The sequence below is a fragment of the Cnephaeus nilssonii genome (genome assembly GCF_951640355.1).
Source record: "Cnephaeus nilssonii genome assembly, chromosome: 19".
Classification (NCBI taxonomy): Eukaryota; Metazoa; Chordata; class Mammalia; order Chiroptera; family Vespertilionidae; genus Cnephaeus; species Cnephaeus nilssonii.
Window position 1 is genome coordinate 49845652 of NC_137090.1, and position 25253 is coordinate 49870904.

At 51.1% G+C, this 25253-nt stretch overlaps 1 protein-coding gene across 1 annotated transcript in view; it reads right to left on the reverse strand.

Moving 5' to 3' along the window:
• Nucleotides 1-25253, reverse strand: part of SLC5A10 (solute carrier family 5 member 10) — a gene marked incomplete at both ends in the record, with an annotated part of 76807 nt that overhangs the window by 43163 nt on the left and 8391 nt on the right. Inside the window, 6 exons of the mRNA XM_079798342.1 lie at nucleotides 96-176; nucleotides 483-588; nucleotides 7349-7453; nucleotides 8225-8284; nucleotides 8670-8774; nucleotides 9006-9077. Of these exons, the coding sequence (XP_079654468.1) occupies nucleotides 96-176; nucleotides 483-588; nucleotides 7349-7453; nucleotides 8225-8284; nucleotides 8670-8774; nucleotides 9006-9077 (529 nt within the window). The remainder of the gene's footprint in view (nucleotides 1-95; nucleotides 177-482; nucleotides 589-7348; nucleotides 7454-8224; nucleotides 8285-8669; nucleotides 8775-9005; nucleotides 9078-25253) is intronic.

Below are 25253 nucleotides of genomic sequence, written 5' to 3' on the forward strand. Positions count from 1 at the left end.
TCCCGCCTCACCCTCAAGCCCTGAGCCAGCTCTGCGCCGACGCCCAGGCCCCAGAGGGCGTGCTGCTGGGCGGCCTGCCAGTCCGTAGCCCTCACCTTTGACCGTCAGGATGACAGCGCCCACCACCATGATGAGCGTTTGCAGGGCGTCGGTGTAGATCACAGCGGCCAGGCCTCCTGCGGCAGAGAGGGAGCTGGAGGGCCCTGGTCTCGAGGAGCAGGGACCGGGAAGCGATTCCAGGGCTCCGGGCGGGCCTGCTGCTCCACATCCAGGCCCTGCCCTTCCCCGGTGGGTGCGCGTGGGAGCCGGAAGCTGGGCCAGCACAGCTGGACTACAGCTGTCCAGGGCTGTGGGGGCAGGTGGCCCTGCCTCCGGCTCCTGCCTGTGGGCTCTGCTGGCCTCTAGATTCGGGCACCGACGCCCAGCCCAGCGGTCAGGACCCCTCTCTCCAGGATGCCCCCCGACCGGGCCGGGCGCTGTACCTGCGATGGTGTACAGGGCGGTGATGGCGAGCATGAGGATGGTGGACAGGTAGAAGTTCCAGCCCAGGCAGATGTGCACGAACAGAGCCCCTGCGTACAGGTCGATCTGGGGTGGGAAAGGCATCTGTGTAGAGGCCCGAGGGGACCGCCGGGTGAGCGAGCCCCCCGCTGCTGCTCACTCCCCAAGTGGCCTCAACGTCCTGTGGGTGAGGAGGGCTCCCCACCTGCCAGGGGCGGGGTGAGGGCGGAGGTCCTGGCCGTGGCACTGTGTGCAGCAGGGATCTAGTGTTGGTGATAAAGTCCTCGTGACCCACGCCCGCCGCGGAGCAGCGTTGCTATTGAATCTGGTCCCTGCGGGGTGTGAGGGCAGAGCCTGGCCCTGTGGTTCCCAGGGGATCCTTGAGGAGGAGGACCCAAGGAGGGCTTCCTGGGGGAGGCCCACAAAGCCTGGAGGCCTCAGGACGCAGGTGCACGTGCCTCTGTCCAGGGGAGCCTGTCGGGGTGGACCCGCTCCCCGTCAGCCGGGGCCTCCGAGAGGAGACCAGGGTGGGTGGTGAACGGGCGGCCTTGCTTAATGCCCCGGCGGGACTGGGACTGAAGTCAGGACTGTGTGTCAGGCTGAGGCTGGACCCAGGGGCTGGGCTCGACACAGCCCTCGCCATCTAGGACCCATTTGGGGCAAGAACCCGAGCTCCATGGTGCGCTCTGGACCCGCCTCCCAGAGCTTGCCCGGCGCCCTGTGCAGGGGGCGCCCAGAAAGAGAAGGGCAGGGCCCTGCCCGTTTACAGGCCTCCATTCGTGCTGGCTAAGAGGGGAGACAACCCGAAACAGCCTCTGGGGCCACAGCTCCCGAGAAGGCTGAGCCGGGCTCTGGGCAGTCTGCAAGGCCGGAGGGCACCAGCCCCTTGAGCTACCCCAGCGCCTGGTCCCGCTTGGAGCTGCCAGCACTGCCGGGAGTGAGGCCTGGGACCCCCTGCTCCCGGGCCTCGGACAGAGCCCACGTTCCTGCGCCTCCCTCCTCCTCACCTCTTGGGGAGGACACCAGCTGTGTGGAGACTGACTGTGTGTGTGTGTGTGTGTGTGTGTGTGTGTGCGCGCACACGCGTGTTTGTATGTGCATGTGCATGCGTTGAGGCATCTACCTCCAGCTCCCGTGAGACTAGAGGCGAAATGGAGGCACAGGGAGGGAAGGGACTTCATCAAGGTCAGACCCAGGAGAGTAGAGAGTGGCGATGCCAGGCGGGAGGCTCCCCCGGCCACTACGAAAGACCCTCCCTGAACCCCAGCTGCCCTCAGAGTGGAGTCCTGGTCTGTGCCTGACCTTCCGGCCACACGTCCCTTTAAGCACAGGTGACGCTGGCCACACCACCCAGCGCCAGCACTTTGCTGCCTCAGGCCTCGGCTCACCCAGTCTCTGCATCTCATCCTCCACAAGTCGCTCCCCAGCTGCCGGGTCCCGCGCCCCCTCCGCTCAAGGCCAGTTCCGCCTCCCTCCGTGGCAGCAGGCAGCGCAGGCCACGGTGTGGGGGTGGGACGCGCCCTGTCTTCGCTCCGGGTCCCACACAGCGTCCAGCAAAGGCTCGCTGCTGTCACCAGAGGAATTTCAGGGACACCCGGTCCGTCTCCGGGTCTAAGCTGACCAGAACTCTCCCCGGCAGACCCAGGCAAGCTGCAACCTGGTAGAAGCTCAGAGCCCTAAACCCAGAGCTGCCGGGGCCTGGGTCTGTGTCCCTGGTCAACTGTCCCACCTAAAGGTTGCTTCACCCCGAGCTCTGACTCTTATCTATGAAATGGAGGGGGGAGGGGGGAGACGGCAGGAGCACTCAGCTCCCCATCCCCTCTGGCCCAGGAAAACGCAGATAGAGGCGAAGCCAGAGGGACTCGCCCCTGCTGGCAAAACCCTGGGAGAAGATGCGAGGACGGCAGCAGGGACAGGAGGCTCAAAGGAAGGCCCCTCTCAAGGCACAGGCTAGCCAGGTCTGCTGGGCAGAGCCCCGGCCACCCTCACTCCGGACCCGCTGTGGGGCTGCTCCGGGATCTGACCCCGAACTCTCCTCGCCAACTGTCCTTGCCACTTGCTGTTACTTCTTCCCCAAGCGTGAGGCCCGGCGGCGCCCACACCGTGCCTTCTGCCCACAGGGCTTCCCCTCTCCCCTCAGAAACCCTGCCGCTCCGGAGGGCCCCTCCCCAGGCAGTGCCCGCGGGTGCCTGGCACACCTACTCTGCGCTCATGCCCCAGCGCTTTATTCTGAGAATCTAAGGCTCCGCTGTCCTCCCAGGTGGGTGTCCCGACCTGGTTCCGCACGAGGAGGCGCACTGTGGAGGGAAACACGCTGCCCAAAGCCCTGCCGTCTCCAGGCGGGGCCACGGCTGCAGCCTTCGCTGGGCTGGCCCTGGGGACCCTGAGCTCCCAGGTCCCTAGAGCCAGCGGACCCCATTGTCGCACCATCGCATGGAGCTTGAAAACAACCCAGAGCCCAGGACACGGAGGGACAGGGAGCGAGGCCCAGGCAGCGAGAGGGGCTGTCCCGCCGAGCGCCCCGCCGCTGGGCCGACCGTGTGCCCTGCACATGTGGTAGCAGGGAAGCTGGCGTGGTGATTCCCCCAGATTATCCTGAGTGTCCCCGCTCCCACACCGGCCCATCTCACCGGGCCATAACCATCCCTCAGGGCGCAGAAACCCTCCCCTTTGCCACACTCCCTGCACCAGACCCACCGGCCACAGCTGCAGGACAGTCCCACCGCCAACGCCCCCGTCACCTCCCACCTCAGCCCCCCCCACACACACACCCCATGCCACCTTCCTGCTCGTGGCTGGTGCCAGGGAAACCCGGAGCTGCATGCCCACTGCGTGCAGAGTAAAAGCCGCCGGGCAGCCCGGCCGTCACTGCTCCCCGCTCCCCGCTGCGGCCGCATCTCCAGCCCCACCTTCAGCTGCTGCAAACCCCGCGTTTTCATCTCCCACGCGAGCCTGGTCCCACTCCCCTTCTCTCACTCTAGACGGTAGCCCAGCCTTCGCTGCTTTTGCTGCACGTTCACTGTTTATTGAGGTTGCGCTGGTCTGTGTACTTATCTCATCTGTCTGGACCGTAAGCTCCCTGAGAGCCAGAAAAGAGATCATCGCCCAGGCTCAGCCCGGGCCTGGCACGCCGTGCGCGAACTGTGTCAGGGATGGCCCTGGAGCCCACAGACCAATCCGCCATGCCCACTGGTGCTGTCGCTTCAGTCACTTCAGAGGCAAATGGCCCTTGAACAACTTGGGGCCTAGGGGTCCTGACTCCTGTGCAGTTGAAAATCCACCTATAACTTTTGACCCCCTGAGACTTAACTCCAGTCCCTCGGTACCTGCGGGGGATTGATTCCAGGACCCCACAGACACCACGTCCACTGACACTCAAGTCCCTGATATGCGTGGAGTAAGAAGAATCCATACAGTTGGCCCTCCACATCCGAGGACTCCCAATCGTGGATGCAAAACCCAGGAAATGGAGAGCCAACTGCGTAGCTACTGAAAAAGTCATGTAGCAGTGGACCTGTGCAGTTCAAACCCAGGTTGTTGGAGGGTCAACTGGTTTGCATGTGGCCTGCAAAGCCACAATATTTACTACTGGCCCTTTACCAAAAACAAATAAAAATAGCTGATCCCTGGCATATATTATCTCATTCATTCCCATGAAGTGGGACTGGAGATACATCAATGAACAAAGAGAAAAAATGGGGCAGACAACAGACATTCTAAGCAAACTATGCAGCATACCGCAAGATAGTACACGGATGGAAAAGAGGGAGCAGGTCAGGGAGTCCGGACCTGCTGGGCAGGCTAGCCCTCATGGTGAAGGTGAGCTTTGAAAGACTTGAGACAAGTCAGCGAGTGAGCCATGTGGCTATCCAGGGAAAGAAGGTTCCAGGCAGAGACCATAGCAAGTGCCAAGGCCCTGAAGCAGGATCATGCCTGGCATGCTCAGGAGGTTGCAAGGAGGCCATGCTGGAATGCCAGGTGCAACAGGGAGAAGAGGGTGCGGTGAGGTCACTGACGTAGCAGGGGCTGCATTGTGAAGGACCGTGGAGGCTCAGTTGGCCTTGACTCCAAGTGGCCTGATGTGTCATGCCAAGAGTCCCTACTTTCCAGAGAGCAGATGGGCCCAGAGCCGCACCGTGATGGAGCTGGACCTTGGCTCCCTCAGCCCCACCCGAGGGTCGGTGGTGCTCTCTGCACCCTGACGTCGCATGTTCTCTTTGAGACCGGGGTGCCCTCGGAGGGGTGGCAGCTGGCAGGCCCTGTGGTCTCTTTCTGGACAGGCTGCATCTGGGATGGGTCCTGGGAGTGCAGTGCCTGGGCATCCCTGGGGCTCAGCGCAGGGAGGCCAGGGCCTCTGGAGGCCAGCGGGCACGGGCCTGCAAACAGCTTCCGCCCAGGGCCGTCAGCCAGGGCTCTAGCCCCCCTCTGCTTCACCTGGGCAACCCCAGCATCGGTGCTGAAGCCCCAGCCTTGACGTCAATGGGTTGCTCCCCATCTTACAGGTGGGTAAACCGAGCCACCCTCATCACAAAGCGGAGTTGAAGCATCCTGTTGTGGCTGCTTTGGCACAGCGGGCAGTGGCTGGCCGGGCCTGGGAGGCAGAGGCCTGGCTTCTAACTGACTCTGCCTGGCTCAGCATGGCCTTCAGCAAGTGCAGCCACTCTAGGGCTCAGTTGTCTCCTCTATAAACTGGGGCTGCAGTTCAGGAGAGTCTCTGAGGACCTCCTAACCGTTCGTCATTCTGGAAGTCCCACCCCAGCCGCCCATTTCAGGTTGTTCTGAGTGTGAGACATAACCCTTACCAGACTACCAGCAGGCTGCAGCGGGGGATAGAGGAACCCCCTTGGCCCAGGACTCCCCCTGCAGCCCCAGGGGGCCTCCCTCCTCTTGCCTCCCGCCCTCTGGCCTGTCCTCTGGGAGGGGCCCGAGGCATTGACTCCAGCCTGACGGTGCCACTACCTGCCTGACCCCCAGCGCCGCTGGGTACTTGGACCCCTGGCCATCAGCACCTCCAGCCTCACCCCTCACTGTCGCGCTCTGGCCAGGGCGGACATGGCACCCACAGCCAGATGGCACACAGGTTTGTTTGGTGCGAACTGGAGCGCGGCCTCTGGTGCACCTCAGAGCAGGGGCCAGGTCTGGTTTGTTTCTGAGCCTCTGGTCCCAGGAGAGGCCCTGGCGCAGGGCCGGGGATGCGGAGAGGAAGCGCGTGCGCGGGAAATTCTAAACTGGACTTCAGCGCAGCACAGAGCAGGTCCCTGCGGTCTCCAAAGGGAAACCCTGAGCCAGGAACCTCACGATGCTCCGAGAGCGCCTCGTCTTTGGGAGGCAGAGCAATGCCTGCTTGTTAACAGGTCCCGGAAACCTGCACAAGAACAAGATGCTCTGCGGCCCCCGGAGCTGACCTGTGGGTGCACAGCAGAGGCCAGGCCCAGACAAGGCCCAGGGTGTGCAGAGGGCTGCCGACCACCGTCCCCAGGCCCAAGGTGGGGGAGGGTCAGGTCAAATGCCAGGTCAGACCCCCAGTCAGAGCCCATGTGGTCCAGGTGGACCCTAGGCTGCCCCAAGCCAGTCTCACGCAGCCCCAGGCCAGTCCCAGGGCACCCCAGGCCAGTCTCAGGCCGCCCCCCAGACCTGTCCCAGGCCAGTCCCAGGGTGCCCCAGGCCAGTCCCAGGGTGCCCCAGGCCAGTCCCAGGACGCCCCAGGGCCACTGAGGAGCAGTCAGTCTCCCAGGACTACATTTCCAGGGAGCCCTGCCTGCAGCTCCGGGCTGACCAGTGAGGCCTCCCCTCCCTCCACAAAACCCATGGCATGTCTGGTTTTCCCAGGCCCAGAGCCGACCTGAAGAAGGCCCAGGAGGTGAGCACCACTGAGGAGGCCAGGCTCATGGAGCACGTCCCGCCTCCAACGTGCCACCCCACCCCCTGCACAGAGCCTGGGAGGCAGGCCGGCCAGTCCGCCGCCTTTGGGGGCCAAGGCTTGGGTCTCGGGTCTCGGATCTCGGGTCTCGGGTCTCGGGTCTCGGGTCTCGGGTCTCGGGTCTCATCCCGGGTCTCAGGTCTCATCCAGGCTCACTCAGCTCTCAGCAGGCTGACCCAGGACGCAGCCAGGTCCCCGCTCCTGAACCCCGTCAGGGGAGTGAGAGCCAGGCCTGGCATTGCCATGAAGTCACCAGCAGGCCTAAGACCAGGCCATGCCCTCCCTGGGCCTTGGCTCCCTACCTGCAAAATCAGGGATTTGGACAGGAAAGCCACCAGCAAGTGCTGACTGGCATTCTGGTGTGCTTTCTGCTCTTACCCTTCCAGCGGGACCAGGTCCAGGCCCCAGGGAAAGAGGCCTGGATGGCACCCCAATGCCGGGGGCGGGTGCTGTTGGGGACCAGCTGGTGACAGAGCTGACCAGCCACAGTGAGAGGCAGAAGGTGGGCTTCAGGCAGCCTCTGAACCTCAGCCCAGACCAGCAGGGCTCTCAGCGCCCCCTCGTGGGCAGTCCTGCTCACCTCAGTTCAGGTCCCGGGAAAACCAGAGGCTGAACAGGGAAGTCCACCACCAACCCCTGATCCTGAGTCCCCTCTAGGGCCCCCATATCTAGAACCTGCGGTGAATCAGGAGTCACAGAACCTACATGCTTCCCCCAACTATGCTGGCTGCTGAGCCTCCACTCTGGGGGCCCTGGACCCGTTGTCACAAACTCACTGTGTGACCCTAGGCCAGCATTGTCCCTCTTTGGGCCTCAGTTTCCCCAGATGTTAAACAAGGGTGAGAGGACGTCAGGTCTGTTTGGGGGGCCTCCAGCGTGGGATGTGTCCAGGCTCTGCTGGCTAGAAGCTGAGGTGGGGCGGCTCACCGATATCTTGGTGAAGACAGACAGCAGCAGGGACAGGACAGACAGGTACATGCGCATCCTCTGGCCTCCATAGCGCTTCTGGATGTATTCAGGCATGGTGACGATCTGGGGAGGCCGGACAGGGTCACTCCTGAGGCCGCACCAGCTCAAGGGCAGGCCCGGGCCCACACTGAGTACTGAGCTCCAGGCGAAGGGGGCCACCTCTTCTGAGGGTTTCAGGCAGGGGAGTGGCGGCAGGCTTGTGTGGGCTGCTCAAGACTGACATGAGGAATGGGTTGGAGGGGCTGCTGCTGGGGACAGAGGGACAGGCTCGGAAGCTGATAGGACAAAACCAGATGAGTTGTGTGAGGCTGAATGGAGAAGGTGACTGTGAGGGGCAGAGCAGGGACAGACTGAGAGACATCCAGGAAATGGGAACCCCTAGACTTAGTGACTGCTCAGCTGGGGCTAAAAGAGTGGGCAGAGGCAAGGGCAGTGTTGCCTAGGTGTGCCACCAGGTGTGCTGCCGAGGTATGCAGCTCAGGTGTAACACCCAGGTGTGCTGCCCAGGTGTGTGGCTTGTGTGCCCCAGAAACACAGCTGCATAGAACACATCTGGACACTGGCGGACCTAAGTTGCTGGGAGTGCCCCTCTGGCCACTGAGGTGTGGACTCTAAGACGCAGCATGCAAACCAGCAGAGACGGTACCCGGGCTGACGTCCCAGGGGCCTGCTTTGCTGGGTTGATAGGAATGTTAATTGCATAATAATAAACACAGCTTGGAGAGTTTGCCAACTTGTGAGTGAAGCCAGAGGGTCGTGCCCATCACCACCACCAATTAGGACCAAGGCCCCGACCCAAGGGAGGCTGCTGCGAGGTTCCAGGAGCAGACTCACCTCCGAGGAGATGTAGATCGGCACAAAAACCCACGCTAGGGCCAGCAGCACATAGGTGGCCTGCGGGCGACAGTGGCAGGGTGAGGACGTGGGCACAGCCCCACAGCCCTGCTCCATAGGAGAAACGGGCACCAGGGGTCTGGAGGCCTGACTTGCCAGGAGAACTCAGGCCAGCCCCTTCCCCTCCTTGCACCTCTGTAAACAGATGGCCTGAGCCAAGGCTAGCAGCTGCCTTCCTGCTGGTCTGTCCAGCATTTTGGCATTCTGAAGACCAGATCTCCCCAGGAACACTGCTGCATAGAACACAGCTGGACACTGGCAGACCTAAGGTGCTAGGAGGTGCCCCTCTGGCCACTGAGGTGTGGACTCCAGTGGAGCCCCTATCCAGGGCCTTGCAAGATGGTTGTGCTCTCCCACACCCTGCACCCACTCTCTGGGAGCTCACATTCCACTCAAAGCCTGCCACAGCCAGGCCTCCAGCTGCGCCTGAGCCGGCCAGTCCAATGAAGAGGCCAGAACCCTCGCTGCTGGCAAAGAGGGAGGCTCCGATCTGGTGGGGAGAGAGGAAAAGGAATCAGCTGTGAGCCACCCAGATTCCAAAGTCCCCGCCCTTCACACAATTTCCAGGACCCCACTCCTATACCCCCAGCCTCAGCCTGCCCCATCACCACCTGCTTAAACTGGACTGGGCAGTGACCTCAAAGATGCAGAAGCTGGCTGACCTGGAGGTCAGATGTGGCCCCAATAGAAGGAGGGGTGGGAGGAGTCAGGGTGTACTCACCGGCCACCATGTCATGTCCCGGCCCGCGAGGAAGTAGCCGCTCACGGTGTTCCTGCTGGCTCGACAGGAGGACTGCAAGGATAGAGCAGAAATTGGAACCCCTGTGCATTGCTGGAAGGAATGTACAATGGTGCCATTGCTGTGGAAAATAGCGTGGCCATTCTTCAAAGAGTTGAACATACAATTATTCTATGGTCCAGCAATTCCCTCCTAGGTGCATATCTAAAAGAACTGAAAACAGGTGTTCAGACAAAACTCATACACATGAATGCTGATAGCAGCAGTATTCACAATGGCCAAAAGGCAGAACCCAGCCAATGTCCACCATCTGATGAGTAGATAACAAACATGGTCTCTCCACACAATGAGTAGTCTCCAACCACATAAAGGAATGAAGTACTAATACATGCTACAACACGGCTGACTCTGGAAAACATTCTGTTAAGTGAAAGAAATCAGGCACAAAAGACCAAGTGTGGTGTGGCTCTGTTCATACAAATGTCCAGAATAGGTAAATCCTTAAACAAAAAGCAGATAGTGGTTGCCAGGGGCCAGGGAGAGGGGGCAATGGAAAATGACTGCTAGTAAGTGTGGGGTTTCCTTTTGGGGAGATGAAAATATTTTGGAACTAGATAGAGGTGGTGGTTGCACAGCATTGTGAATGTACTAAATGCCACTCAATTGTACACTTTAAAACGGTTAAAATGGATCACAGAGCTTCTCTCCTCACAGAGAGAGAACTGATGGAGAAATTAATGCTTAAGATATTAACGAACGTTCCAAGGACACACAGCTTCCTCTCCGTTCTCGCTCCAGTTCTGACTTCTGCATTCTGACTCCTGGCTCATGGTCTCCTGCAGCTTTACTCATTTCTCACCTCACTGAGATTGAAACCGCAACACTGGTGTATCGGGACAATGCTCCAACCAACTGAATCACCTGGCCAGGACTAGACTATATCCTTTAAACACAGCAATCAACGGAGTCATACCAATTGTACAAGTGGGGACACTAACTTCTGGGTGGAACGTTAGAACAGCTGTACCTGTACAACAGCTCGCATGACATGGTCGGGGTTGAGCCTCACAGTCAGCCAGCCTGAGAGGAGATCCCACCGAAGAATGGGAAAACAACAATCAAGACCCAATTATGCCCGGCCAGCGTGGCTCAGTGGTTGAGCATCAACCTATGAACCAGGAGGTCATGGTTTGATTCCCAATCAGGGCACATGCCCAGATGTGAGTTCACTCCCCCCGTGGGGGGCATGCAGTCAATGATTCTCTCTCATCATTGATGTTTCTATCTCTCTTTCCCTCTAAAATCAATAAAAATATATATGTTTTAAAAAGATCCAATTACAACAGGAGAGCCCAAAGAAGTGAGAAAAGGGACAATCCTAGAGCATCCAGTTCAGGAGGTCAAGAAGACTGTACCACTGGGTCCCACAGGACATTTACTACAAAAGACCACCCATGAAGACGGGGAGACATAGCAGTTCTACCTAATACATAGAAACAAACACAAAGCAACAACTAAAACGGGGAGACAAAGAAACAACCCCTAAATTAAATGGGGGGGAAAAGGACTCTCCAGAAAAAGAGCTAAATGAAATGGAGGTAAGCGATTTATCAGACACAGAATTCAGATTAATGGTCATAAGGATGCTCAAGGAACTTAGTGAAAACTACAAAGAACTTAATGGGAACTACACAGAACTTAGTGGGGACAACATCAGCATTAACAAGGACAGAAAAACCATGAATAAGAACCTGTCAGAAATGAAAAATACCATATCTGACATCAAGAAGACACTAGAAGGAATTTAAAGAGGCTGGAAGAAGCAGAGGATCAAATTAGTGATTTGGAAGACAAGGTAGAAAAAACACTCAATTAGAGCAGCAAAAATAAAATAAAATAAAAAAACACTTAAAAAGTATGATGACAGCCTGAGCGGCATGGCTCAGTGGTTGAGCGTTGACCTATGAATCAGGAGGTCATGGTTCAATTCCCCGTCAGGGAACATGCCTAGTGTGGGGCATGTAGCAGGCAGCCAATCAATGATTCTCTCTCATCATTGATGTTTTAACTCTCTCTCACTCTCTGTTCCTCTCAGAAATCAATAAAAAATATATTTTAAAAAAGAAAAAAAGTATGACAAGAATTTAAGGGAACTTTGGGGCAACATGAACGGTAACAACATTTGCATCATAGGAGTACCAGAGGGAGAAGAAAGTGATCAAGGGGTAGAGAACTTATCTGAAGAAATAATGACAGAAAACTTCCCAAACCTGGTGAAGGAAAAAGGTCACACAAATTTAGGAGGCAGAGAGAGACCCAATCAAGATGTATTTGATTCCCAGTCAGGGCACATGCCCAGGTTGCGGGCTTAATCCCCAGTGTGGGGCATGCAGGAGGCAGCTGATCAATGATTCTCTCCCATCACTGATGTTCCTATCTCTATCTCCCTTTCCCTTCCTCTCTGAAATCAATAAGCATATATTTAAAAATAAACAAATAAATAAAATTGAAGGGAAAATAAAGAACTTCCCAGACCAAAAAAAAAAGGCTAAATGAGCTTATTACGACTAAACCAGCATAGCAATAAATGCTAAAGGGACTGTTGGAAGAAAAAAGAAGAAATATAGAACTAGAGGAGCATAGGCATAAAGAATAAAAATGGTAATAAATAAGTACCTATCAATAATAACCTTAAATGCTCCAATCAAATGACATAGGGTAACTCAATAGATTTTTTAAAAATGGCCCATATATATGCTCTCTTCAAGAGACCCACCTCAGAACAAAAGACTCACACAGCATGAAAGTGAAGGGATGGGGGGAAATTTCCCATGCAAATGGAAATGAAAAAGGTGGGGATAGCAATACTTATATCTGAGAAAATAGACTTCCAAACAACAGTGATAAGAGACAAAGATGGTCATTACATAATACTAAAGGGATTGATCTAACAAAAGAATTTAACCCTGGTAAATATATATGTACCAAATAAATGAGCATGTAAATATATCTAAAAATTCCAGGAGGACTCGCCCTAACCGGTTTGGCTCAGTGGATAGAGCATTGGCCTGCGGAAGAAGGATTCCAGTCAAGGGCACGTGCCTGGGTTGTGGGCTTGGTCCAACGTGCAGGAGGCAGCCAATCAATGATTCCCTCTCATCATTGATGTTTCTATCTCTCGCTTCCTCTCCCTTCCTCTCTGAAATCAATTAAAAATATATTAAAATAAATAAATAAATAAAAATAAAAGCCTCAAAGTACAAAAGAGGCTGATGTACACTCAGGGCACTAGAAACCAATCTGGATTCAGCAAATAAAAAAATATATTAAAAACATCCTGGAGGACTTTAAGGGAGAGATTGTCAGCAATACAGTCATAGTAGGGGACTTCACTGACATCACTGGAGATTTTTCACACAAAAAAAAATCAACAAGGAAACAGCAACCTTAAATGATACACTAGATCAGGTGGATTTAGTTGATATTTATAGAACATTTCATCCCAAAGCTGCAGAATATACATTGTTCTCAAGTGCATGTGGAACATTCTTAAAGATAGACTACATGTTAGGACACAAAATAAGCCTTTACAAGTTCAATAAGATTGAAATCATATCAAGTATACTAGAGGCCCGATGCACAAAATTCAGGCAAGGGGCCCAGCCCTTGCAGCCCTGGCTGCCTTGGCCCTTGCAGTCCTTTGCCTCATGGCCCTGGTTGCCTCTCTGCCCCACAGCCCCGCCCCCCCCACCCACTGGTTGTTCCAGAAAGTCATTCCGCCATCTGTCTAATTAGCATATTAATTCTTTATTATACACTGAGTGGCCAGATTATTATGATCTCTGAATGCATAATAATCTGGCCGCTCAGTGTACTTATGTATAAGGGAAAGCTTGCAAATCTTGATATGTCAAGGGACCAGGAGATAGTGGCCCCCAGCCTCTGGCTATTAAGTCCTCTGCTTCTTTCTAACTACCCACAATGCAGTTCTTATACATGGAAAAACCTTATTTTAAAATCCTAACTCTGTGGTCAGTCTACACTGAGTGGCCAGATTATTATGCGTTCAGAGATCATAATAATCTGGCCACTCAGTGTATAGGACTAGAGGCCCAGTGCATGAAATTCGTGCATGGGGGGGCTGTCCCTTAACCTGGCCTCCACCCTCTCCAATCTGGGACCCCTCAGGGGATGTCCCACATCCCTCTCACAATCCAGGACCTCTGGCTCTTAACCGCTGGCCTGCCTGCCTGCCTGATTACCCTTAAACCACTTCTGCCTACCAGCCTGATCGCCCCCTAACTAGTCCCCTGCTGGCCTGATTGACGCCTAACTGCTCCCCTGCTGGCCTGATTGTCCCCAACTGTCCTCCCCTGCCAGCCTGATCGCCCACAACTGCCCTCCCCTGCTGGCCTGGTCGCCCACAACTGCCCTCCCCTGCTGGCCTGATCACTCACGACTGCCCTCCCCTGCTGACCTGATCACCCACGACTGCCCTCCCCTGCTGGCCTGATCGCCCACGACTGCCCTCCCCTGCTGGCCTGATCGCCCACGACTGCCCTCCCCTGCCGGCCTGATCACCCATGACTGCCCTCCCCTGCTGGCCTGATCGCCCACAACTGCCCTCCCCTGTTGGCCTGATCGCCCACAACTGCCCTCCCCTGCCGCGACCCACCTCCTCCACTGGGACTCGCCTCCTTCGCACAAGGTGATAGAGACGCTGGGACCAGCCTCCTCCGTGCCACGCAGAGCCGTGGGACCCCCAGGCCTCACCATGCAAAACGGCCCCCCAGTCCTGCCTCCACTGTGCACACAGCCATCTTGTGGTGGCCATCTTGTGACAACATCGCATGAGGACGTCACGCAAGGGCGTGACACCACCTAGGCTTTTATTATATAGGATTCTAAGATCACAATGGCATGAAACTAGAAATCAATTATAATAACAAACCTCAAAAACATTCATGGAGGCTACATAGCATGTTATTAAACAATGAATGGCTTAACAATGAGAATAAGGGAGAAATAAAAAACTTCCTGGAAACAAATAAAAATGGATGTGCCATCACCCAAAAGCTATGGGACACAGCGAAAGCAGTTCTGAGAGGGAAGTTCATAGCATTACAGGCCTACTTCACGAAACAAGAAAAACATCAACTAAACTACCTAAACCCACAACTAAGATATTAGAAAGAGAACAACAAGAAAATCCCAGAAGAAGTAGAAAAAAGGAAATAATAAATATCAGAGCAGAAATTAATGGCATAGAGACTAAAAATACAACATAAAAGATCAATGAAATCAAGAGCTGGTCCTTTGAAAAGATAAAAAAGATTGATGAACCGTTAGCCAGACTTTATCAAGAAACAAAGAAAGAAGTCAAATAAATAAAATCAGAAATGAAAGTGTCAAAGTAACAATTGACACCACAGAAATAAAAAGGATTGTAAAACAAAACAAAAAAACATATGAACAACTATATGCCAACAAACTGAACAAACTGGGTGAAATGGACAAATTCCAGGAAATATACAATCTTCCAAAATTCAATTGGGAAGAATCAGGAAACTTGAATAGGCCGGTAACAACTAATGAATTTGAAGCAGTAATAAAAACACTCCCTGTGGGAAACCACCTATTGTCTTAACTAGTAGAGAGGTGTGGACAAGGAGCCTGGAATGCTGGTGACCCTTGAGCCCTGGCAAAGGTCAGAGCTATGCACCCACTGTTTAATCAAGACAATGGTAGCTGAAGCAACTTCCCCACCAGACAGTCATGTAAATCCTTCCTGATAAGATAGTCTGTCTGTTACTGAAAATTGCCTGCCTAAGGGCTATAGGTGTATCCCAAATTGAATAAAAGGATGGCAAGGCCTGAGCCCAAGTGGAGTCCTTCCTCTTGGGTTGGGCTCCTGTCTGGCCCCCAATTTCCAAATTATTATTTCTTGTCTTGTCTCTTTCATTTGCATGCGGCCCCTCTTCCAGATCCTGAACTCTGAACCCTGAACCACACGGGACATCGGTCATTCACACTCCCAGGATGGCTTCACAGGCGATTTTTACTAAACATTCAAAAGAGAACTAACACCTAGCCTCCTCAAACTACTCCAGAAAATTCAAGAGGAGGGAAAACTTCCTTTTATGAGGCCAGCATTATCCTAATTCCAAACTAATTAAAGATACTACAAAGAATGAAAATTGTAGGCCAACTAGAGGCCCGGTGCACGGAATTCGTGCACAGGGGGTGGGTCCCTCAGCCTGATCTGCACCCTCTCCTATCCGGGAGCCCTGACAGCTTAGGCCCACTCCCCGTGGTTCTCTGCTCTATGTGGGACCTGGCTGCTCTGCACCCGCTGCCCAGAGGCTTTCCGAGGTCCAGAGGCCCAGAGGCCCTCCGCGGCCGGGGCGGGATGCTTGCCTCATCGCTGCAGTGACGAAGCAAGCATTCCTCCAGGGCGCTCACGCTACCCACTCTCAGCAGCCACCCCCATCCCCCCAGGACTGGGGGACTCCGGTGGGGCTGAGGAGACTAGGCGCCGACATCTTGTGGCTATGGGTGCCGCCATATTTGTGACAGAGTGATGGTTAATTTGCATATTACCCTTTTATTATATAGGATATCCCTGATGAACATAGATGCTAAAATCCTCAACAAAATATTAGCACATCAGATCCAGCAATACATTAAAGAGATCATAGAAATTTCAACAACTTAACCAACTATAATTTAACAAAGAAATCCCATGCCTGAGAGACTTGCATACTGAAACATCTAAAGGTGGGAAACCAAGAATAAACTGGGACACAAGAAGAGAGGAAAGCACAGGTGCCTGCAGGTGCAGCACTGCAGCCGGGAGCTCGAGGCTCTACCTAGAGTGGAGGAAGCCAGTTCCACTGGAGGAACAGAGAGATGCAAGGGGGGGGGGGGAGCGTGGAGGAGCAGTCCAGCAGGGTGAGCAGCAAGGGAGCGAACAGTGACTGAGCCAGCAGATGCCTGACAAAGCACAGGGTTTGGCCGTGCAGCTCTGCTGTCGGACCAGGCAGTGGAGTTCAGACAAAGAAATGGAAGCACAGAGGACTGCCACCACTTGGACTCCCCAAACGCCTCCCGTTGCCCTGACTCAGTAGAACTGAGTGACTGATCCCCAGGGGGGTACTTTGGGTGGGATCCCATGGAGGTCAGGGGTCACCATTACAGTGAGGGCCAAACAAACCCCACCCCCAAGCAGCACAGCTGTACTATCTTACAGAAGCTGTGGAGGTTGACAGGGAGATCACGGAGGAAAACGAAATCTTGCAATTCAGTGCCATCTACTGGAAAATAGTAGAAAGCCCTCTTCAGAGGAAGCTGCTATCAGCCATATATATACAGACAGATATCAATGCCTAGGCAAAGGAGAACAGCAAATACCATGAATAACCATGTTAACAAGGGTGATGAGAAAGAAAAGGAAAAATCCCCAGAAGCAACCTATACCACATGGAAATCTACCTAATAAAAGAGTAACATGCTAATTGACTGTACCTTCGCAACACCCACCAGCCAATCAGGTGTGAGTATGCAAACTAACCCAACAAAGATGGAGGGTTAATTTGCATACACAGGCGCCGAGCGGCAGGGGAGGGGTGGGACACAGGTGTTCCACACCACCCCAGCTGCTCGGGGCCTCTGGGCGGCATGGGAAGGCAGAAAGGCGGCTCCAGGCCAGAGGGGAAAGGCGGCTCTGGCCAGAGCGAAGGCGGTGCCGGCAGCCAGGGGAACGAAGGCCCATTCTTGCACGAATCTTCATTCATGCATCGGACCACTACTATATGACATAAATAACAGAGATTTGCAGTTCTGAAAATACTCATGAAATATGAGAAAATACAGACAGGCAAGTCAATGCTCTCAGAAAATAAATCAATGAACAAAATGAGTACTTTACCAAAGAAATTGAAACTTTAAAAAATAACTAATCAGAAATCCTGGAAATGAAGCATGCAATTAAGATTAAGAGTGAACTACTGAGACAAATAAGAGGGCAGCATAGGCAAATGCCTGTACTCGCTGCCTCCTACAACCACATCAAAATTACAACTAAAATACAGAACAACCATCATCCAGAACCGTAGGAAAGCTGGCTGAGTGGAAGTCCTACAACTAGAGAGGTAAAGAAGAAAGCACACTGAGACTGGTAGGAGGTGCGGAGGCTCAGAATGGGCTGGTCTGGCACCCGGGTGTGCCAATATTTTAATTGTGAGGGAGATCACCCTGCGGAGGCCGCCCAGAGGAGCAAGGGGTCTGAGCCGCATGCCATATGCCCAGCCCAGGGTCCGAGAGCTGGGGAAAGAAGTCCCTACGGGCTGTCAGAACTACAGGCTGTAAAAACCAGTGCAGATTGGGGCTGAGTGACACACAGGCTACTGGAGACCCAGCTGCTCCTCTTAAAAGGCCGGCACCACAAATTGAATTTACAGGCTCCCACTTCCTCTAACCTCCAGTGTCGGGTGAGGCTCTGGGGGACCCAGACACATATGGGGAGAAACTGGCCTGTCTGGCATCGGGGCAGGAACACGGGGCCAGCTTTCTTCCAGACGGAGGTGCTGGCAGCGGTCATTGTTCCCGTGCTGGGACCTCCCCAGTGCAGGGCTGACTGGCAGCCATCTCTGTTTGCTCTGCCCTGGTGGTTCCCTGAGACCCCGCCCCACCCAATTTACAACCCCACTCAAGATGCGCGCAGCAGCTTTTGCATATGAATGGCCTGTCCTTTCAATGACTAAAAACCTGTTAAACAAGCTGCAGCTGGGTCAGGGAGCCCCCAACCTATCAATAAAAACCCCAAGACCTGGCACCAGCACCAGCCTGTCTTGCTTCACAGCTGGGCCTCATCTGGGCACTTCCAAACCCGATGCAAAGAGAAGGAATCTGCAGATCTCTCTGTAGCTCCTGCTGGGTGACCTCAGGCAGTGGCTGACTTTGCACCTCCCTGGAGACCCAAAAGCCAGTGTACCCAGTGGTCAGTGTGAGTTCATACCAGATTACAACTCTTCACATCCATAAGTGATATGCTCAAGGGGCAGACTCAGTAAGCACCAAAGCCCCACTGAAGCAAGTCCTGCTCCATAAGGTGTCTCCTGCACAGCAGATCTCCCACTGTAGTAGCAGCTGGTCCCCACAGCCAATTGGCCTGGAGGTCAATTACTCCCAGTGACACCAACAGCAATCAAGGCTCAACCACAAAAAGACTGCACACAGCCCACAAAGGGGTGCACCAAGAGTGTCCACTGCAGGTGATTGGGGAAGCTGAGCCACTGGGTCCTATAGGACATCTACTACACAAGGCCACTCTATCAACTCAAGGAGGCTTAGCAGCTACCCAGTACATAGAAACAAACACAGGGAAGCAGCCAAAATTCAGAGACAAAGAAACATGTCACAAATGAAAGAAATGGAAGAAAGCAAACTACTGGATATAGAGTTCAAAACCACGGTTATAAAGTTACTCAAGAATCTTCTAGAAACCTCCAAGGCAGCAGTTGCCAACCGGTGGTCTGTGGACCACTGGTGGTCCATGAGGTCTGAAAGGTTGGCAACCGCTGGTTTAAGGAAACCTTTGGAGCAGTGGTCACCAACCAGTGATCGCGAACCACTGGTGGTCTATGAGGTCCGAAATGTTGGCGACCACTGCTCCGAGGAACTTAGTAAGACTTTCAAGGATCTTAGTGGGAATGTCAACAAAATGGAAAAGGACCAGTCAGAAATTAAGCATACACTGACTGAAATAAAGAATAATATACAGGGATTCAACAGTAGAGTAGAGGATCCTGAAAATCAAATCAATGATTTGAAATATGAGGAAGGAAAAAAACACTCAACCAAAAGAGCAAAAAGAATAAAGAATCCAAAAATATGAAGAGTGTAAGGAGCCTCTCAGATAACTTCAAGCGTACCAACATCTGAATTATGGGGGTGCCAGAAGAAGAGAGAGAGATATCGAAAACCTATTTGAAGAGATAATGATAGAAAACTTCCCAAGTCCAGGAAGCACAGAGAACTCCAAATAAGAGGAGCCCAAAGAGGACCACACCAAGACACTTCATAAATAAAATGCAAAGAGCAAAAGACAAAGAGAGAATCTTAAAAGCAGCAAGAGAAAAGCAGTTAGTTACCTACAAGGGAGTGCCCATACGACTATCAGCTGATTTCTCAACAGAAACTCTGCAGGCCAGAAGGGAGTGGCAAGAAATATTCAAAGTGATGAATATCAAGAACTTACAACCTAGTTTTTTTCCTCCACGCACTTGGCGGAGGTCGGCGGTTGTTTTGTGCTACTGCTGAGGTTGGGCCGTTCCTGGATGCAGGCTTCCCAGGCCTAGGTTACGGGCGGCGAGTACACAGCTGAGGCCCTCACCGAACTGGTGCTTAGTGGCGCAAGCCGTCTGCTGACTTACACGGGAGAAACCAAGATGGCGGCATAGTTAAACACCTAAACTGCAGCCTCGCACAACAATTTCAAAAGTACAACTAAAAGACAAAACGGACATCATCCAGAACCACAGGAAAGCTGGCTGACTGAAACGTCCACAACTAGAAGGAAAGAGAAAACCACAAGGAAAATCAGAGGAGCTGTAAAAGCCTGAGGTACTGAGACACGGGCGCGCGTGTGCTGAGAGGACGGGGACGGAGCCAGAGAGGACGGGGTGGCTGAGTGCCTGGCTGGTGTTCTCTAGCGGGAAGGAGATAAAAGCTCCAGACTGCGCTGAACCCCAGTTCCTACTGCACTGAACCCCAGTTCTGGGCAAGACCCTGAGGACCCAGGCTCATACTGGAGGAATCTGGGCTGTAAGGCGGAAACTCAGGGGAGCGGCGCAAGGCAGAGCTCGGAGGCGCGCACATGAATACGCGCAGAGGACGGACTGTTGACTGTGCCGCTGAATTGCCCTAGCGGGAAGGAGACAAAAGCTCTGGACTGCGCTGAACCCCAGTTCCGACAGAACTGAACCCCAGTTCTAGGCAAGAATCTGGGAATCCATATTCATTGGGGGAGAGACTAGACTGTTTGGCAGCGGGCGAAACTCGAGGGTGCCTTTCTCTCAAGGTGCTTGCAGTGAGTACCAAGGGACACTGAGACCCAGGAACCTCATAGGGCGGGGCTGACAGGAAGCCAAGGCTGTAGGCTCCACCCTGAAACTCCGCCCCATTCAAGCTGAGCACAGAGGCTTTTGCAATTTTGCAAGTCTAGTCGAATAAGGCTGTCTCCAGGCTTAGACACAGCTGATCCTCACAGCCAATTGGACTGGAGGTCAACTCCTCCCCCTGATACCAACAACAATCAAGACTTAACTACAACAAGGCTGTACACACAGTCCACAAAGGAGTGCACCAAGAATGTCCACCTCAGGTAACTGGGGAGGCCGAGCCACTGGCCCATATAGGACAACTAGCACACAAAGCTACCCTACCAACTCAGGGAAGCAGGGAAAATGCGGAGACAAAGAAACAGATCACAAACCAAAGAAATGGAGGAAAACAAACGACTAGAGATAAGAGTTCAAAACGACAGTTATAAGGTTTTTCAAGAATTTCCTAGAAAAGGCAGATAAATTTAGCAAGACCCTCGAGGATATAAAAAAGGACCAACTAGAAATTAAGCATACACTGACTGAAATAAAAAATAATATACAGAGATCCAACAGCAAACTAGAGGAACGCAAGAATCAAGTAAAAGATTTGAAATACAAAGAAGCAAAAATCACTCAACTGGAAAAGCTAAAAGAAAAAAGAATCCAAAAATTTGAAGATAGTGTAAGAAGCCTCTGGGACAACTTCAAGCGTACCAACATCAGAATTATGGGGGTGCCAGAAGAAGAGAGAGAGCAAGATACTGAAAACCTATTTGAAGAAATAATGACAGAAAACTTCTCCCACCTGGTGAAAGAAATAGACTTACAAGTCCAGGAAGTGCACAGAACCCCAAACAAAAGGAATCCAAAGAAGACCACACCAAGACACATCATAATTAAAATGCCAAGAGCAAAAGACAAAGAGAGAATATTAAAAGCAGCAAGAGAAAAACAGTTAATTACGTACAAGGGAGCACCCATACGATTTTCAGCTGATTTCTCAACAGAAACTATGCAGGCCAGACGGGAGTGGCAAGAAATAGTCAAAGTGATGAATAACAAGAACCTACAACCAAGGGTACTCTACCCAGCCAAGCTGACATTCAGAATTGAAGGTCAGCTAAAGAGCTTCACAGATAAGAAAAAGCTAAAGGAGTTCATCAACACCAAACCAGTATTATATGAAATGCTGAAAGGTATTCTCTAAGAAGAGGAAGAAGAAAAAGGTAAAGATAAAAATTATGAACAACAGCCGAAACCGGTTTGGCTCAGTGGATAGAGCGTCAGCCTGCGGACTCAAGGGTCCCAGGTTCGATTCCGGTCGAGGGCATGTACCTTGGTTGCGGGCACATCCCCAGTGGGGGGGTGCAAGAGGCAGCTGATAGATGTTTCTCTCTCATCAATGTTTCTAACTCTCTATCCCTCTCTCTTCCTCTCTGTAAAAAATCAATAAAATATATTTTAAAAAATTATGAACAACAAATACATATCTATCAACAAGTGAATCTAAAAATCAAGTGAATTAAAAATCTGATGTACAGAATAAACTAGTGAATATAATAGAATCAGGGGCATAGAAAGGGAGTGGACTGACAACTCTCAGGGGGAAAGGGGTGTGGGGGCTGCGGGAAGAGACTGGACAAAAATCGTACACCTATGGATGAGGACAGTGTGGGGGAGGTCAGGGAAGAGGGTGGGATGGGAACCAGGTGGAGGGGAGCTATGGGGGGAAAAAAGAGGAACGACTGTAATAATCTGAACAATAAAGATTTATTAATTTTTTTAAAAAAATAATAAAATAGAGCAGAATTGAATGAAATAGAAAACAAAAAGACTACACAAAAAATTAATAAAAGAAAGAGCTGGTTCTTTGAAAAGATTAATAAATTTGACAAACCCCTAGCTCGACTCACTAAGAAAAAGAGGAGAAAGACCCATATAAATGAAATCAGAAATGAGAGAGGAGAATTCACCACACACATCACAAATATACAAAGGATCATACTAGAATATTATGAAAGACTACATGCCACCAAATTCAATAATCTAGAAGAAATGGATGTGTTCCTAGAAATATATAACCTTCCTAGACTAAATCATGAAGAATTGAAAAAATCTAAATAGACCTATTAGCAGTGACAAAATTGAAACCACCATCAAGAACCTCCCCAAAAATAAAAGTCCAGGACCAGATGGCTTCACCGGTGAATTCTACCAAATGTTCAAAGAAGATTTAAAACTTATCCTTCTCAAACTCTTCCAAAAAACTGAAGAGGAGGCAATACTACTTCCTAACATACTCTACGAGGCCAATATAGCCCTGATACCAAAGCTTGGCAAAGATAAGACAACAAAAGAAAACTATAGATCAATATCTCTGATGAATACAGATGCAAAAATCCTAAACCAAACACTAGGAAATCTGATACAACAGTACATCCACAATTTCATACATCACGATCAAGTGGGGTTCATTCCAGGGGCACAAAGATGGTTCAACATACACAAATCAATCAATGTAATACACCACATTAACCAAAGAAAGGATAAAATTCTGTGATCTTATCAAGAGATACAGAAAAAGCATTTGATAAGATGCAACATCCATTTATGATTAAAACACTCAATAAAATAGGAGTAGAAGGAAAGTACCTCAACATAATAAAGGCATCCTATATAATACAAGGCTAATATACAAATTGTCCCCTCAGGAGTTCTACCCACCAGGAGTTCGACTGCTCACTATGATGTGCGTTGACCACAAGGGGGCGGTGAAGAACAAAGGAAGGCCCCAGCTGGAAGCCGGAAGGCCCCGATTGGCCCTGATCGCTGGCCAGGCCTAGGGACCCTATCCGTGCGTGAATTTCGTGCACCGGGCCTCTACTATATGATAAACCCTCAGCTAATATCATACTTAATGGTGAAAAACTGAAAGCTTTTCCTCTAAGATCAGGAACAAGACAAAGATGTCCACTCTCACCACTCTTTTTCAACACAGTGCTGGAAGTCCTAGCCAGAGCAATCAGACAAGAGAAAGATATAAAAGACATCCAAATAGGGAAGGAAGAAGTCAAACTGTCACTTTTTGTGGACAACGTGATTCTGCATGTAGAAAACCCTAAAGACTCCATCAAAGAAACTATTAGAAACAATAAACATACAGTCAAGTTGCAGGGTACAAAATCAACATGCAAAAATCATTGCCTTCCTGTACACTAACAACAAAACTTTTGAAAAAGAAATGAAAAAACAATTCCTTTTGCAATTGCAACCAAAAGAATAAAATATCTAGGAATAAGCTTAACAAAGAATGTAAAAGACCTATATACTGAAAATTACAAAGCAGTATTAAAAGAGATTGAAAAAGACACAACAAATGGAAAGATACCCTGTGTTCATGGATTGGAAGAATCAACATAGCTAAAATGGCCATATTTCCCAAAGCAATATACAGATTTAATGCAAAATCACAATGTCATTTTTTCAAGAAATACAATGAGAAATCATCAGATTTGTATGCAACCACAGAAGACCCCAAATAGCCAAAGCTATCCTGAGAAAAAAGAACCAAGCTGGAGGTATCACACTACCTGACTTCAAGTTATACTACAGAGCTACGATAATCAAAACAGCATGGTATTGGCTGAGAAACAGACACACAGATCAATGGAACAGAACAGAGAGCCCAGCTATGAAACCACACATATATGGACAGATAATTTTCAATAAAGGAGCCAGAAAAGCACATTGGATTAAAGATAGTCTCTTTAATAAATGGTGCTGGGAAAACTGGAAAGCCACATGCAAATGAATGAAATTGGATTACAGTTTGTCCCCATGTACAACAATTAATTCAAAATGGATCAAAGACCTAAATATAAGACCCAAAACAATAAGTTACAGAGAAGAAAATACAGGAACCAAACTTATGGACCCTGGTCCCAGAGAACATTTTATAAACTTGACCCCAAAGACAAGGGAAGTAAAGGCAAACATAAATGAATGGGACTACATCAAACTGAAAAGCTTCTGCACAGCAAAAGAAACAGACAACAAAATAAACAGGCAGCCAACTAGATGGGAGATGATATTTGCAAATAGTAGCTCCGACAAAGGTTTAATTTCCAAAGTATATAAAGAACTTGTTAAGACTTAACATCAAACAAATAAATAATCCAATCAAAAAGTGGGCAGAGGACCTGAAAATACACCTCTCCCAAGAAGACAAACAGCCAATAGATATAACCTCACTGGCAATTAGGGAAATGCAAATCAAAACTACAGTGAGATGCCACCTCACACCTGGTAGAGTGCCCTTATCAACAAGACAAGCAATGACAAGTGTTGGAGAGGCTGTGGGAAAAGGGGACCCTCATTCACTGCTGGTGGGAATGTAGATGGTACAACCGCTATGGAAAGCAGTCTGGCAATTCCTCAAAAAGTTAAGAATAGAACTACTGTCCTAGCTGGTTTGGCTCAGTGGATAGAGTGTCAGCCTGCAGACTGAAGGGTCCCAAGTTCGATTCTGGTCAAGGGCACATGCCTGGGCTGTGGGCTCAATCCCCAGTAGGGGCATGCAGGAGGCAGCCAATCAATGATTCTCTCATTATTGATGTTTCTATCTCTCTTTCCCTCTCTGTTCCTCTCTGAAATCAATAAAAATATATATATTTTAAAGAATAGAGCTACCATATGACCCAGCAATCCCTCTCCTGAGTTTATACTCCAAGATCTCGAAATCTAGTATTCACAAAGATCCATGCACCCCTATTGCATCATTATTCACAGTGGCCAAGACATGGAAACAACCAAAGTACCCGGCCCTCGAGGACTGAATAAAAAGATGTGGTACATATAACAATGCAGTACTCCTCAGCCATGAGAAAGGATGGAATAGTGCCATTTGCAACACCATGGATGGACCTTGAGAACATTATTCTGAGTGAATAATTATCCGAGAGATGCAAATCAAAATGACAATGCGGTACCATCTCACACCTGTCAGAATGGCTATCATCAACAAATCAACAAACGACAAGTGCTGGCGAGGATGCGGAGAAAAAGGAACCCTCGTGCACTGCTGGTGGGAATGCAGACTGGTGCAGCCACTGTGGAGAACAGTATG